The 15,538-nt window shown below is 42.6% G+C and overlaps 1 protein-coding gene across 1 annotated transcript in view; it reads left to right on the plus strand.

Annotated features, from left to right (window-relative positions):
- Positions 1-15,538, plus strand: part of NUAK1 (NUAK family kinase 1) — a 95,052-nt gene that overhangs the window by 58,341 nt on the left and 21,173 nt on the right. Inside the window, exon 3 of the mRNA XM_066591477.1 lies at positions 11,030-11,181. Within this exon, the coding sequence (XP_066447574.1) occupies positions 11,030-11,181 (152 nt within the window). The remainder of the gene's footprint in view (positions 1-11,029; positions 11,182-15,538) is intronic.

The raw sequence follows: 15,538 nt of genomic DNA on the forward strand, positions 1-15,538 counted from the left end.
CACTATGTTACTCATAGCCCACAAAATAAATGAATCCACTATGCTTCGAGATACAGCTGACCTGTTTTGCATACCCTGCTCATTAGAAAGGGAAAGCAATAAGAACAATTTATAGGTTGTTACTTTAACGAAGTAACATTAAACCATTTTATTAGCTATATAGCTATTTTAGGTCAGTACGGTTAAAATGAAAACCATGCAGGCCTGTACTTTTTTGATTGGCGACCTTTTAATAAAGAACCATTTTGTAGCTGTGGAAAGGTACTCCTGTCTGCGGTTGCTAGAATAGTAATAAAAATACCAATGCATAGAAAGACACCAAATGGAAGGAATGTCAACATACTGGAACTAATTTAGCTAGATTACTCACATTGAGACAGAAAGCATAGGGAGAATTCCCGCAGATTCATTGCAAGAACTGGGCTGTCCCTTTGAACCAACAAACTGAATTTTTCCCTACGGTCACAGGCAAGCCAATGAATAAGCAGAGACTGAAGGTATTCTATTGTCAGCTGCAGACGGCATTTGCTGTGGCCTTATCAGGCTGCGTACATCAAGCCAACAATAACTTCAGCTACATATTTTCCAAGATGTAGCAAAGCAAACAAAGCTTTTTCTTTACACAGCTATTGAAGTAGTGGGCTTGCAGACTCGTGACTTTTTTCCATCTGAAGTATTGGGTCTTCCATTAAAACCAGCTATGGCTGTCTTGTTTATTTCCTAGCTATTTTTTTTTATTATCCACAGTGACTGCTTTTACTATATAAAATTCTGTTGTTAAAGGGGTTGTCCGTTATATGATTTTTATTTAAATAGAATACCCGTGTGTAAAAATAATAGCAGATCATGTACTCGCCTATCCCAACTTCCCGCTATGTCTAGTGCTGCAGCTGCTGGTTTCCTCTACGACTTATTGTTTTGAAGCTGCAGTCAGTCTGTGTACTGGATGTCACTGGCTGCTGCAGCCAATCACAGAGCCCAGAACGATGGAGGAGGTTAGGAGGGGACTGGACATCTTTTTAGAGCACTACGATATTACAGGATATAGACATTACATAGTCAGAATGGCTTGTTAAGCCGGGTATGTTCTGACTGCCGGACTTGAAGTCTTGTTGGAACTTTTCAAATGTTGATCCAGGGATTATAATGACTGCCATTATGGAATCGGGAAGGAATTCTTTCCCACCAAATCAGGTAAATTGGCTTCTGTCTCATTGGGGTTTTTTTTTTGCCTTCCTCTGGATCAACATGCGGGTGGTGGAAACAGGCTGAACTAGATGGACATTTGTCTTTTTTTAGCCTAGTGGACTATGTTACTAGCCTGTGACGTCCCATACGCAGGCTGCTGCAGCCTGTAAGCAATCCGTCACAGGTAAAACCGGAGCTTTCAGTGAGGGCCATGTGAGGAGAGTTGGATATACAATCTGTTATTATTTTTACATACGGGCAGCCTGTTTTAAATAACTCAGACAACCCCTTCAATAAAACAGATATATTTGTCATCTTAGGGATAATTTCACTCGGGTGAGCGCGATATTGGGCCGTGAAACTCGGCTCGATATTGCACTAACGTGCGATGTTCCCGCGGATTTTTTGTCACGTCACTTCAGGGAAGTAGTGATCCTCCAGCGCGACTGAAAGGATCGGCAAGTGTTTCTCGTTGTTTACAATGACAAACATTGAACTAGCATGCACCTCACGCACCGTGCAATATTTTTTCCGGCCCCATTGAAGACAATGGGCGAGGCGTTCCGAGGGAACACCCGAGGATAGGACATGCCACGATTTTTTTTACCTGCACCGTGATGCCGGACAAAATTGCTGATGTATATGATCCCATTCCAAAGAATGGGGTTCATGTTATGCGAGATTTGTACATCTCACAAAGCACAAATCTCACACGATTTTCTCGGCAGTGTGAAAGCGCCTCAATCTATTCCCTTTATCATTGTCAGTAGTCTTTATATACTATAATAACACTTTGATCATCTAGAGTGTGTTGCATTATATAAGGTAACATAATACTAATATGTTAATATGGCCTTTTTCAGTTGCCATGAGTTTTATTGTTTTCAACAGTAGAAAGAGTGAACACGCTATGGGTTGCAAAATGGAACAAGGGCGACATGCCAGGTCTTGCGTTCATGCAATTGTAATAAAAAAAAAAATTCATGAACTACTGAGCAAATCAGGTCTACATCAGAATAGGATTACAGAAGGAAAAAAGCATAGAGAAAGTTAATAAGGGTCCTAAGTAACTTCGGAAAGCCAGAATTAACACATTGCTAATACAAAGTTCAGTCGGAAATTAGGAAAGAGGGAGAGAGAAAAAGAAGGGGAAAAAGAAAAATTAAAAAAAGGGGAGGGGGACCACCACTGCACAAAAGTTGTCCATCAACCAGAATGTCAAGTGAGAAGGATACCAATGGGAGTTGTGAAAGGAAGCTTAGGCAGCTTCAGCCAAGGCTTGCCTATATACATACTACGAGCAGATATACAGTATGTCTCCACTGAGGTGATACATGAGCTGCAGATTCTTGATACCTTGAAGATTGTTGTGGCTGAACTTGATGCAGTATCCTAGTGTGTCATCTGTGCGTTTACATAGGACTCTATAGTGCAGGGAGAGTTATTGCAGTTAAACAAATACAAGTGTCCAAAGTGCATACACTCAATGTGAAACGTAATGAAGCATGAATAGTTTGTACTGACAGTAATCCTAAATGGTATTGTCTGGATGATATATGTTGTCTTCTGCAACATAAGTTCTTGTCGTAGCAGGAAAAGGACATATGCTATAATTTCACATGTTCTTCAATTATGTAATTATGTAAATCATGGGGGTGTTAAGTCCCCTTTCCGGGAAGAGGTAAGAAGCTGTAGCCATCTTTAGAATGCCCGATGCTAAAGTGAAAGGCCTGAGAGCATTTATCTATGTGTATTGACCGCAAATCATCTGAATGTAAGTGACATACCGTATCTTGTTCTCCATAAGACTCAATTTATCAACTATGTCTTTTGTAGTCTATGATCCACCTATAGCACACTACCCATTTAAAATATTAAAAGTATGAATTAAAAAGTGCTAAAAATGTGTAGTAAAACCTATGAATCTGCGTTAATGACTTCAGAAGCAGATTAGAATAATATTCATGTATTTTAAAGGAATTCTTCTTGAAGCCTCAAAGGGAATTCTGTCAATAGTCTGCATTGGCAAACCTGCTTCCAGCATCATGTAGAGTCAGGGGAGAGGGGACTATACTTACCGTTTCTGGACACTTGTATCAGCAGCAGTACTGTGAAGATCACCTCTGGGAAGTCCTCTGGATGCCAGAGATCTAGCTCAAGTCCTCTGCGCCTCTGTTCAATGAGCTGCTCCACAGCTCTGATTGTCAGCTGTACTGTCCAACCAGGGAACCCCTACAGCTGTCAATCAGTGCTTTAGGGCAACTTACTGGACAGATAGCAGAGCACTTGAGCTAGATGTCCCGCTTCCAGAGGACTACACGCAGCGGCACGTGGGGGGATTAAAAGTTCATTTTCAGAGTCCTACTGCTGATACAACTGTCCAGAATGGTAAGTATATCCCCCTATCCTTTGACCCTACAGTGTGCTGCCAGCAGTATTGCTGATGGAGTTGGGAAGGATTTTATTTCCCCTAATATGCGGAAAATTGGCTTCTACTTCATGGGGATTTTTGCCTTCCTCTGGATCAACATTGCTAGGTAATATTCGACAAAACAAAGTCAGCACTTTCATCAAATATAATAAAATGTAAAGGTGTTCATAAGCCGTGGCTGTGACAATTACAATAACTGGAACATGTGCTGAATAAAGTTGTGCAACTGCAACTAAGTGTATGAAAATGCAAGATTCTTAGCAGGCTTTTTGATCAAAATACGCAGACCCATCCACCGCGTCCAGGCAAACCTTATTGGACGGGTCCTTAAGATCTGTCTTTGGGCAAAAAGCATCCAAATACTCCTAATAAAACACCCATGATAGATGGGTTAATAAAGTACATGACAAAAGTGAAGCATCCACTGTTCCACCAGTGCACATGCAACACAAAACAAGCAAAGTCAGCACTTCTACCAAATAAATTAAATGTGATGGTGCACACAACATTGCAGAATAATGGCCTGAACTGTGTAACTGTTGTAATGGTTGGAGAATACGGCTACGTAGTCTTTGTAGCCGTACCGGCTTTTATTCCTATTGGTGGCTTTATTGCGCAGTACATTGTTCCTCCGCATTTTTTTTTTAGCCAGATTCTAAAAAACATGGAAACTTGAATTACTGCATTCATGAACTCTGGCTTAGAATATGTCGCATGCGCTACTTCAGCTTATATGTGTTCTTATGATTAAAACATGTGGAATCTACAGCTTAATTTGTTATCTACAAAGCCACATTGTTGTCCATAATAAAATACATGGAAAGAAAAACACGAGCATTGTGTTACAGAAGTGAAGTTTCCATTTGGACGCGTAAAGCAGCTCAAAGAGGAAATAATAATGTGCGGTTCTTTCTAAACATTTTACCATTGACCGTAGATTGTAAACTCATGAAAGAAAACTGGCTTACGTTTCTTCCGACCATAATTTTATAAATACTACTGTGGACCATGCAATTTTTTTTGACGCCACAATTAATATTTAGTTGGAAAGGTATCCTGACCCAGTAATATTGTACTAAATATAATTGAACATACTTTATTCAATAACTGTCGTTTTGTTGAGGAAAACCATGTTTCTTGCTGGCACCTAACCAGTAACAAACAAAATGTGAAGACCTATGCCTGGGAAACTCATTATCCCCGTAGTAAAAAATAAAAATAATGTGCTCATTTTTGGAGAGCGTTATGGATCAAGTCATCCATCCAGAGACAGCTTCTCCTGGTTTCAGAAGTCTTTCCTTTAATGAGGATTACACAGTTGGGAATCTCTGACAGGAGAAGACAAGCTGTGCCTTCAGGGCAGGGTACATGCATGCTTCAGCTTCCTTTCTTTCTTTATCAGATCTTCTTGGCTGGTAGCACAAGGGTGGGAGCATGAAACAGATTTTGGCACGCAGTCCAAGACAAATAATGGGGAGGAGGGGGTAACTTGAAATGATAAATGTGAAATTTCACATCTAAATGTCTAAGAGTTCTCAGTAATTTACGGCTTGCTGATTCCTTAAGAAAAAATCCCATTACAGCATGTCTGTTACTAAAATATTATTTGCATATATAGTGCTGTTAATCAGTATATGCCGTATTCTTCATTTCTTCCATTTTTGCATATTGGTCACACTTGAATGTTTCAGATCATCACCCTGTTTTAAATATTAGATAAAGATACACAAGTAATCACAAAAACTCTTTTTAAATGATGATGTAATTTAAAGGAAATTGAAGGAAAAATACTGTAAAGCCTACCTGGCGCTATGTGTAAAATAATAATAATAATAATCTTTATTTGTATAGCGCCAACATATTCCGCAGCGCTTACATAGACAGGGGAAATACAGAAAGACAAAAGTACAAAAAATTACAGAACCAATCGTAATCAGCTGATGGAAACAATAGGGGTGAGGGTCCTGCTCCAACGAGCTTACATACTACAAGTAATGGGGTGATACAGAAGGTAAAGGGGCTGGAGGTGTGCACAGTATCGCGTGCTGGAGAGTGAGGGATGCTATATACAGACAACAGTCAGACATTTAGCTATGCGACGGCAGGATCAATATGACTACAGGAGCAGTTTATGATGGCTAGCAGGGATTGCAGTCAGTAGGTCAGGAAACATGTTATCAGGCGGTGTACAGAAGGGTTTGTTTAGGGAATGCGGTATGCATCCCTGAAGAGGTGCGTCTTTAGAGCACGCCTGAAGTTTTTCGAGTCCTGGATTGCCCGGATGTTCTTTGGTAGTGCGTTCCAGAGGACCGGTGCTGCTCTGGAGAAGTCTTGGAGGCGGGAGTGAGAAGTTCTAATTAGAGGGGTGTGCAGTCTAGTTTCGTTTGCCGAGCGGAGAGCCCGGGCTGGGTGATGGATTGAGATGAGGGAGGCGATATAGGGGGGCGCTGCACTGTGGAGGGCTTTGTGGATGAAGGTAATAAGTTTAAATTGAATTCTGTATTTAACTGGCAGCCAGTGCAGTGACTGGCACAGGGCAGAGGCATCTGAGTAGCGGCTGGACAATAATATGAGCCTGGCTGCCGCATTCAGGATGGATTGTAGAGGGTAGAGTCTGGTGCAGGGGAGGCCGACCAGCAAGGAGTTGCAATAGTCGAGCCGTGAGTGGATGAGGGCAACAACAAGCGTTTTCAGCGTGTCTATGGTGAGAAAGGAGCGGATTCTTGAGATGTTCTTTAGGTGCAGCCGACATGTTCGGGCCACTGACTGGATGTAGGGAGTAAATGAGAGATCTGAGTCGAATATGACCCCAAGGCAGCGGGCATGTTGTCTAGGAGTTATGGTGACGCCACACACTGAGATGGAGATGTCAGGAGGAGGTCGGTTGGTGGAAGGAGGAAACACCAGTAAGTCAGTTTTAGAGAGGTTTAGTTTTAGGTAGAGAGAGGACATGGTGTTAGAGACAGCAGACAGACAGTTGGTGATGTTTTGGAGGAAAGGTGCAGAGATGTCACGGGAAGAGGTGTATAACTGGGTGTCATCAGCATAGAGGTGGTAATGGAGGCCAAAGCTCCTGATGGTTTGTCCAACAGGGGCTGTGTAGATAGAGAAAAGGAGGGGGCCAAGGACCGAGCCTTGGGGGACCCCAACAGCAAGGGGAAGAGAAGGAGAGGTAGAGCCAGCAAAGGAGACACTGAAAAAGCGGTCAGATAGGTAGGAGGAGAACCAGGAGAGAGCAGTGTCCTTTAGGCCGATGGAGCGAAGCATGCTGAGGAGGAGTTTGTGGTCAACTGTGTCAAATGCTGCAGAGAGATCGAGGAGGATCAGTAGGGAGTAGTCACCCCTCGATTTGGCTGACAGTAGGTCGTTTGATACCCTTGTAAGGGCAGTTTCTGTGGAGTGTTGGGGTCGGAAGCCAGACTGTAGGGGGTCAAGGAGAGAGTTCTCTGATAGATAGCTTACAAGGCGGGAGTAAACCAGCCGTTCTAGTAATTTGGAGATGAAGGGGAGGTTTGAGATGGGTCGGTAATTGGCAACGTCAGTTGCGTCAAGAGTCGGCTTCTTTAGCAATGGGGATATGATGGCATGTTTGAAAGAAGAGGGAAAGATGCCAGAGGCCAGAGAGAGGTTGAATATAGTGGTGAGATGCGAGATGACCACTGGGGAGAGGGATCGGAGGAGGTGTGAGGGGAGAGGGTCGCTAGCGCAGGTGGTGGGGCGAGCAGAGAAGAGCAGTTTGGAGACTTCTTCCTCTGTTGCTGGTCTGAGTACAGACAGTGAGCAGGAGCTAGCTGCAGTGCTGACAAGACTAAGGTCAGGGCTAGTCTGGGATTGGGAGGTTATTTCTTGACGGATGTCATCAATTTTCTTTTTGAAATAGGCAGCCAGTTCAACAGCACTGAGATCCGTCACCGGGGGCTGCGGTTTAGGGCTGAGAAGAGAGTGAAAAGTATCAAAGAGCTGTTTAGGGTTGTGCGATAGTGAGGAGACGAGAGAGGTAAAGTAGACTTGTTTGGCGTGGTGGAGGGCGAAGTTGTAGGTTTTGAGCATGAATTTGTAGTGGAGAAAGTCTGCAGACGTTTGCGACTTCCTCCACAGCCGTTCGGCACTTCTAGAGCACCGCCGGATGAAGCGCGTTTGAGGTGTGAGCCAGGGTTGCCGTGGTCTACATCGGATGGCTCGGGTCCTGGGGGGCGCCGCTTCTTCCAGGGCATGTTTGAGAGCGGTGTTGTAGTGAGCGGCAGCCAGGTTGGGGCAGGAGAGGAGAGAGATGGGGGACAGAGAGGACTGTAGGGATTCAGCAAAGTCTTGTGTGTGGATGGCCTCTAAGTTCCTGTAGGTACGATAGGTAGGTGGGTGTGGAGAGATGTTAGGGAGTGTGACAGAGAAAGAGAGGATGTTATGATCTGAGAGTGGGAGAGGGGAGTTAGTGAAGTTGGAAGCAGAGCAAAGCCGGAGGAAGACCAGATCCAGAGTATTGCCATCCCTCTGAGTGGGAGAGGCTGTGAGTTGAGAGAGACCAAGGGAGGAGGTGAGCGAAAGAAGCTGAGAGGCAGATGGGGAGATGGGGTCATTAGTGGGGATGTTAAAATCGCCTAAGATGAGGGTTGGGATTTCGCAGGATAGGAAGTGGGGGAGCCAGGCAGCAAAGTGGTCCAAAAACAGGCGAGCAGCACCTGGGGGGCGATAGATGACTGCTACTCGCATGCTACCCCCCCCCCCCCCCAGCTACTAAATAAGTCATTTAAGTAAATTTAATTTGCAGTTGAGTTCAGTCTCACTAGCCACACGAAGGCATCGTTACTGCGAGACGTAGGTTTAATCTAAACATCACTTAGGCCACTTTCACGCCTGTGTTCGGGATTCTGTTTTCCTGCTCCATTATGGGAGCATGAAAACGAAATCCCTAACTGAACAAATCCATCTTGTAATAGACTCCAATGGTACCAAATGAACCCCATTGACTATAATGGGGTTCATCAGGCTTCCATTATGCCTTCCAGTATCTTCCCATACTAAATACCGCAGCTTATTGAGCTGTTTCATCCAAGATTTCACTCCGGATCTGTGCTGGAAGCTCCTCACAGAGCCTCCAATACATATCTGAATGTGGCCTTACATAGATCCTGCCTGGCAATGTGAAGCAGCCTAGAAGGTCTTAAAAAGATGCCAAGAGATTCAAATACAGACACCAAACAAAGTAATTTAAATCTATCAGTCTGCATAGGGCTACAAATCTGTTGCTAAGGCCCCCTGTCCACGAGCGAGGTGGAATATTGCTAGCGATATTCCACTGTTGGGGAGGAGGGAGGAGCGCTGACAGGTCTCCGAGGTGAGCCTTTCTGATAGATAGGCTCACCGTGGAGAATCGCAGCAATCGCTATGATTCTCCGCTCGTGGACGCCAGCACTGCGCTTTCCATAGCAACACTATATAAAGTTTTACAGAGCATGATCCGTGGACAGCCAAGGCTCTGGGAGTCTACGAAACAACAGTGTGAAACATTTTCCTCAAATGGAGAAAATTTGAGCAGTGGCAAACCTTCCCAGGTGTAAAGGGCATACCCAAGTTTCACCAAGAGTGTATCAATGACTCATTTAGGAAGTCACAAAGGTACCCAGACTAACATCTAAAGTTCTGCAGGCATCATTTTCTGCAGTTAAAGTCAATGTACATGATTCCAGAACAAGAAAGACAATGGGCAAAAATGGTGCCCATGGGAGAGTTGCAAGGCACAAACAGCATCTGGCCAAAAGACCACTGGGGCTAGTCTTACATTGTTGGAACCATGAATACTACTTGATGGAACCATGAATTCTGTCCTTTATCAGAAAATCATAAAGGGGAATGTTCGCCCATCAGTCCGTGACTTGGGTTATGCAGCAAGACAACGAACGGAAACACACAAGTAGGTCCACCGTTAAATAGCTCAAAATCAACAAAATTAAGGTTTTGGAGGGGCTTCATCAAGGTCCTGACTTAAATCCCATTAAGTTGATATGGCAAGAACTTTAAACAGGCAGTTCATGCTGGAAAACCTACCAATATGGCCAAATTAAAACTGTTTTGCAAAGAAGAGAGGGCCAGAATTCCTCATTAGCGATGTAAAGGCTCATCACAAGTTAGCACGACCCTTTGATTGCAGTGGTTACTGACAAATTCTTTACGTGAGACAAGCTTTATAACGTATTGTATAAAAGACGTGATTGTGGATGTGCGAAGAAAGTTAAATGGTGGCCTTTAGACAAAGTCAGGAATGAGTATTGGCGTATATTTTCCAGCACACATAGGTGCAATATTTTGCACTGGTCTGTCAGTGCATCAGCAACAGGAACCTGTTAGCAAGATTCTGCACACATCGTTCAGACTTGCTTACATAGTATTGCTTCCTTTCCCAGTCTAAGCTTTATTACAGCAGTGTTCTTACTTCATTAGGAAGCTGGGAGAAAACATTCATATATGCCATTCCTTTTATACAGAGGCTGTTATGTAGTTTAGCTCACCATCTTCTATAATGCTAAAAAAAGAAAATATAAAACTGTGATTGGAATTGGGCATCAACATCTTTGAATCTAAAAAATGGCCACCACTGGGTTGAGTTTTCTGTGCTTTACACTATTGTTGCACTAATTCAGAAATCTAAAGTTCAACCACTCCAGCCAAGCAATGAGCCTACAGGTTGTGTAGACAGAAGTAACAGCGATTGTTATTGCATGAACTCTATAGCCTAAACTTCAGCTGTGGTTATCTGGTGGGATTTTCACTGCATATACATTAGAATCTCAATGATCTGATTATTGGGTGAAGTTGACCATTTTGAAGGTCATTCTCCGGCGTCTAGGCAGGTGTTCGCTACTGATGTAGATCGAGGACAACTGATGGCTTGTGGCCAAGATAACCAGTCTTGGCCTGTTAATCCATCCAGCCAATGTTCATAGAGACCGAGGGGGTCTTTGCCTGTATAAGCTTTTCTATAACTTCAAGGCTCCTTGTCTACATTTTTTTTAATGTCTGTGGATATTATCATAAACTTTTTTTTATACATTTTTAATGAAATTATAATCTGTACTAGACATTTCCATATGTAGATGGAATGATAAAACTTCAGAGTGTCCTCCAGATGTAAGCATTTCTAGAATTATGGGAATGTTTTACTTTTGTTTTTTTTTTATGGTATGGGGGCTTAACCCAGGAACAAACAAAGATCTTTAGAGATTGTCGTTTGCATTCAATGATGACTTTTTCCATGAAAACGTGCTGAAGCGTACAATGTGTTCTGTAAGTGCTAACATTTGTGTTCCGTTGCGTTGACATATTTGTGGGTATGTATTGTATGATTTCGCCTCTGTGTTCTTCAGCCTTGCTTTGTGTTGAAACTTGCATGGTTACGACATTCTATTCTTCTTGCAGTGTTTGAGAATAAAGATAAGATAGTGATCATCATGGAATACGCAAGCAAAGGCGAACTATATGATTACATCAGTGAGAGGAGAAGACTGAGTGAAAGGGAAACCAGGCATTTCTTTCGTCAGATTGTTTCTGCTGTGCATTACTGTCATAAGGTAAGGAGGCAACATGTTGGGATTTGCTAGGTTTATTCTTTGGCTGCAGATAGTGGTTTTGGATTAACGTCTCCTTTGCCATAAATTGGTGATTTATGCCTGTCTTGATCGTGAGGTTATGCTGCTAAATCCTAAATATCCCATTGCTCACCATGTGCTGTGTGTTATTCTCACTGTAGTCCAACCTCTACTTGGCCAAGGTGGTCGCACAATGGTTGTTCTCCACTACAGGCCCTAGCAACATGCAAAAAGGGAACAAACTTTTCTCCTGACAAGACAGATAAGTCGGCTGAGTGTATTTTTAGTGCCACGAGTCATTTCAGACATTGAAAGATCACACACAAATTTCATGGATGTGTTCACTGCGCAAATATTTGTGCAGATAAGAAACCTTTCAGATCCTGCTGACCTTTCAGGAACAGCATTGGCGTTTTTTACAAAGCCGTAGCATTTTATGGGCACGAAAAATGAAGATGATCACATTTGTAGAAATGCATTTTATGGTGCTGAAAAAAAGCCATTTTTGGTGAGAAGGTGGAAAACTTAACCCTTAAGGGTGACTACCCACTACAGTTTTTTTTCACTGCGAAATTCGCCGCGTTTTTTTTTCTGCAGGGGTCAATGGACTTGTAATGTTAAAATCGTGATTGCGCAAAATCCATAGGGATGCATTAGCATCCGCAAGACAATTAAAAGCATGCAGCCGTGATTTTTTCCCGGTGTCCGCATCGCACGTGCGGGAAGAAATTGCAGCATGCTCCATTTTTCTGCGAATCCCGAAGTCAATGGAAGTCGTCCGATCCACGGGACAGTCACAGCTGTCACTGTGGTTGTTCCGCAGAAAAGCAGGAGATTTTTAAAAAAATTGCACTGTGCATGCGTCCGGCATGTTGCCGGGACGTCTGGACGCTCCAGCTGGGCTGAAGAAAGAAGATCCGGACAGCACAGAGGAGATCTGCACTGGAGCTGCACAGGTAAGAAAATGCCTTTTCCTGTCCATGTCTACGGGCACGGTTGGATTCCACTGCGCGATTTAGCAGTGGGATCCGTGTGTACAAGTGGACATTGGGGTTAAAGGCTTCTTCACACGGATATATTTTTTGTATGTTTTTGTGCAGGGAAAATATTCACGTGCAAAACACAGAGAATAGAACCCATTAGTCGTAATGAGTGCGTTCTCAGGAGCACATTTTTCACGTGCATTTTGCGTTCAAGGTAAAGAGTAGGACCTGCTATATCTTTCTGCATCTTGCGCAGCAAAATCCCATCGAGGTCTATGGGGCACTTGCAGATACGCAAGGGAAAGGGTCTGGTACTGTGCCAAACTCAGAGAAAAGAAATCACCTGGACCTCATTAGGCTTAAATAGCCATTAAATCGCCGGAAAGTGTGTGTCTTGTGCACATGTGACCCGGTACTGCATGCGTAAAAAGTAAAGCAACTTGTGCAGACATGCATGCAAAAATACCTCAACAGCCTCATTCATGAGCAAAAACATTGTGCAGGACGAAGCGCTATTGTGCCTGCGCTCGTATGAAGCCGCCCTTAATTAGGCCAAGTAACAAATAATTCACAGTCTTTCAAAGGATTTTTTTGGTTTTGATGCCACAAGTACTACAAGGGAGCGCAAACCTCCATGTGTGACATAACATCACTATATCACCACTATAAAAAACATATACAGTATGCATACAAGGATTTACCTCCATGCAACAAAACATGTTACTGCAATCAAAGACCTAAATATACAGCCAGATAGGTAACAGTTTTATATATTTGTGTTACTTTGATTGATCCATGAAGGTGCAGTGTTGTGTGCATGTATGCTTCCTTCTGTTGGGGGTCAGGCCAATACTTCATAGTGGATCAACATGCTGCGGATGGGTAAATAAAGTGTCCACCGATTTTCCTTGTCTACCTTGTTTGGAGTGCTTAAAAATTCTGCTCATACCTACATAGCTGGGTGCAGAACTATCTGGGTAGGGACACAATTTTAGCCTCTGGACACCACCACAATGGACATTTTACAAAAATATTGCATTAGGCATTAAAGAATTAGATACTTTTTTACATAGTCCTCCATTTTCATAGGCTTAAAAGTAATTGGATAAACTAGCAAAATTATAAGCATTGTTTTTTTATACCTGGATACAAGTCCTTTGCAGCCAGTGGGGAGTCTGGAACACATGGGCATCACTAAATACTGTTTCTCCCTTAGACATTTCGGTCTTTACTGCAGTATCTTCAGTTGCTGCTTGTTTCTGGGTCTTTCTTTCTATTTTCAGCTTTTTTCTTCAGCAAGCGAAAAGCTCAATCAGCTTGAGGTCAGACTGACTCAGGCATTGAAGAATATTCCGTCTTTTTGTTTTATGAAGCTCTTGGGTTGCTTTTGTGGTATGTTTTTGGCCATTGTCCATCTAAACTGTGAAGCATCATCATCTTCTCATTTTACCCTATTTGACTGAATCTTAGGAAAGTACCGCTCTGTGCATTTCATAATTCATACTGTTACATCTATCCACAGTCACATCAAACACCTGTGACCCAGTTCCACTGGCAGCCACACATGCCCATTCCATAGCACTCAAGGGAAGCAGAAAGAAGGCCAACTTTCAAGTATAGGCATATAGTCCACAAAGTTTATTCAGGCATTAAAACAGTAGGATACATCCAACAAGAATAGTAGGTAACTCTGCTTATGTGGGTCAGACCAAATTTTGATCCTTAACCCATTTAGGGCCAACCACTGTAAATTTACGGCACTTGGTCCTGGGCTTTAAACCCAGCAGATTGTAAAAATACAGCGGGAATTAAAGCCCCTGCTTCTGAGAACAAGTAGGAGCATGTTGGGTTGTCAGCTGTTAGTCACAGCTGATAGCCTGGAGGAAATGCAGGAGGGGTTTTTAACCCTTTCTGCCTTCTTCTTTCCCGAGTACACAGCACTCAATGAGCGCTATGTACTAAAAAGTGAAAGTGGAAGTATAACTTCCACTAAACAAGCTGGCAGTCACGTGACTGCCAGGATCCTCTGCTGCAGCAGAGCTGTAGAGTCCTAAAAGACCCTTATCAGCTCTGCCAGTGACTACTGTCACTAAAGGGGATGTTTACCCCTGTAACTGGGGCTTTTATGGATGTTCCAGCTACAGTGGAAAAGTGTCAAATAAAAACAAAACCATGTGAATATCCCCCAGAAGTCTTATTTGACATCATGGGGGACATAGATAGTTAAAAACATAATTCCATACATCAGTAAAACAAAATTACAGAATAAAATAAAACTATATACATAAGAAAGAAAATAACCTAAAGCCGATGCCAACCAAAATCGTGGCCGTATGTGCCATGTAATCCAAAACCATACATATTAAATATCAAAACGTCCGAAAAAAAGTGAGGAACCCATTCCCATACTTTATTTTTGCGTAAATATACTCATTTAAAAAAATAACTTGAAATGTTCATAAAAAACATTTTATTTTAGCTTTTTACCCCCAATAAAACTAAAAAATGGAAAAAATGTCAGTGAAAAAGCTGTTTAAAAAAATAGCCCTATATGTCATGGGGGAAAAACACAGCAAAAATAACTTTGGCAGCTGAAGGAAAAAAAGTAGGGCAGTTAAACCACCAAATGGGTAAAATCCCTAAAAGTGTCTGGTCCTTAAGGTACAAAACAGCCTGGTCCTTAAGGGATTAAAGGGGTTTGCTGAGTATTTTATTACATTGCTGGCAGTGGGGTTTACATTCTCTAGCCCCTGTATCTTTAGGGCTAATGCCCATGGACGGATTTATGCTGCATTCCCCGTGGCGTAAATCCGTGGCGGAATAACGCAGCTATTAGGTTCTATTGAACCTAATAGCCCAGTCCTCACATGCTGGATTCTGCCGCGATATAAAACTGCGACATGTTCTATTTTACTTTGTTTTTCCACGATGGAAGGTCTCTATTAATATAGTATTAATGGAGACCGCAGAAAAACACAGCGATCGCCAGCGGGGACTTTTTGTGTTTATCCCAGTAGGATTCCGTAAAACCGCGGGCGTATTCCGCTCCGTCCATGGGCATGAGCTCTTAAGGATGATGTGTCTCCATAGTGTACTTTCACAAAATGGATTGATATAACAGATACACTTTTGTTGCTATTTGCATAGACATGATAGAGGGATGCCTGTAGTGCTTTCCATATACAGTTAAGACTGCTTAGAGGTGTTGTAAAACAGAAATAATAATAAAAGATATATATAAATATATCAGTGGTCTGATATTATTACCAAGGACTGTGACTAAAACAATGAACATCTTCTATGTCTAGACCAACGTCTAGACGTCTACACCAATATAGAAGGGGGTTCTTTACTGT

The sequence above is a fragment of the Eleutherodactylus coqui genome, chromosome 2 (genome assembly GCF_035609145.1).
Source record: "Eleutherodactylus coqui strain aEleCoq1 chromosome 2, aEleCoq1.hap1, whole genome shotgun sequence".
NCBI classification, from domain to species: domain Eukaryota; kingdom Metazoa; phylum Chordata; class Amphibia; order Anura; family Eleutherodactylidae; genus Eleutherodactylus; species Eleutherodactylus coqui.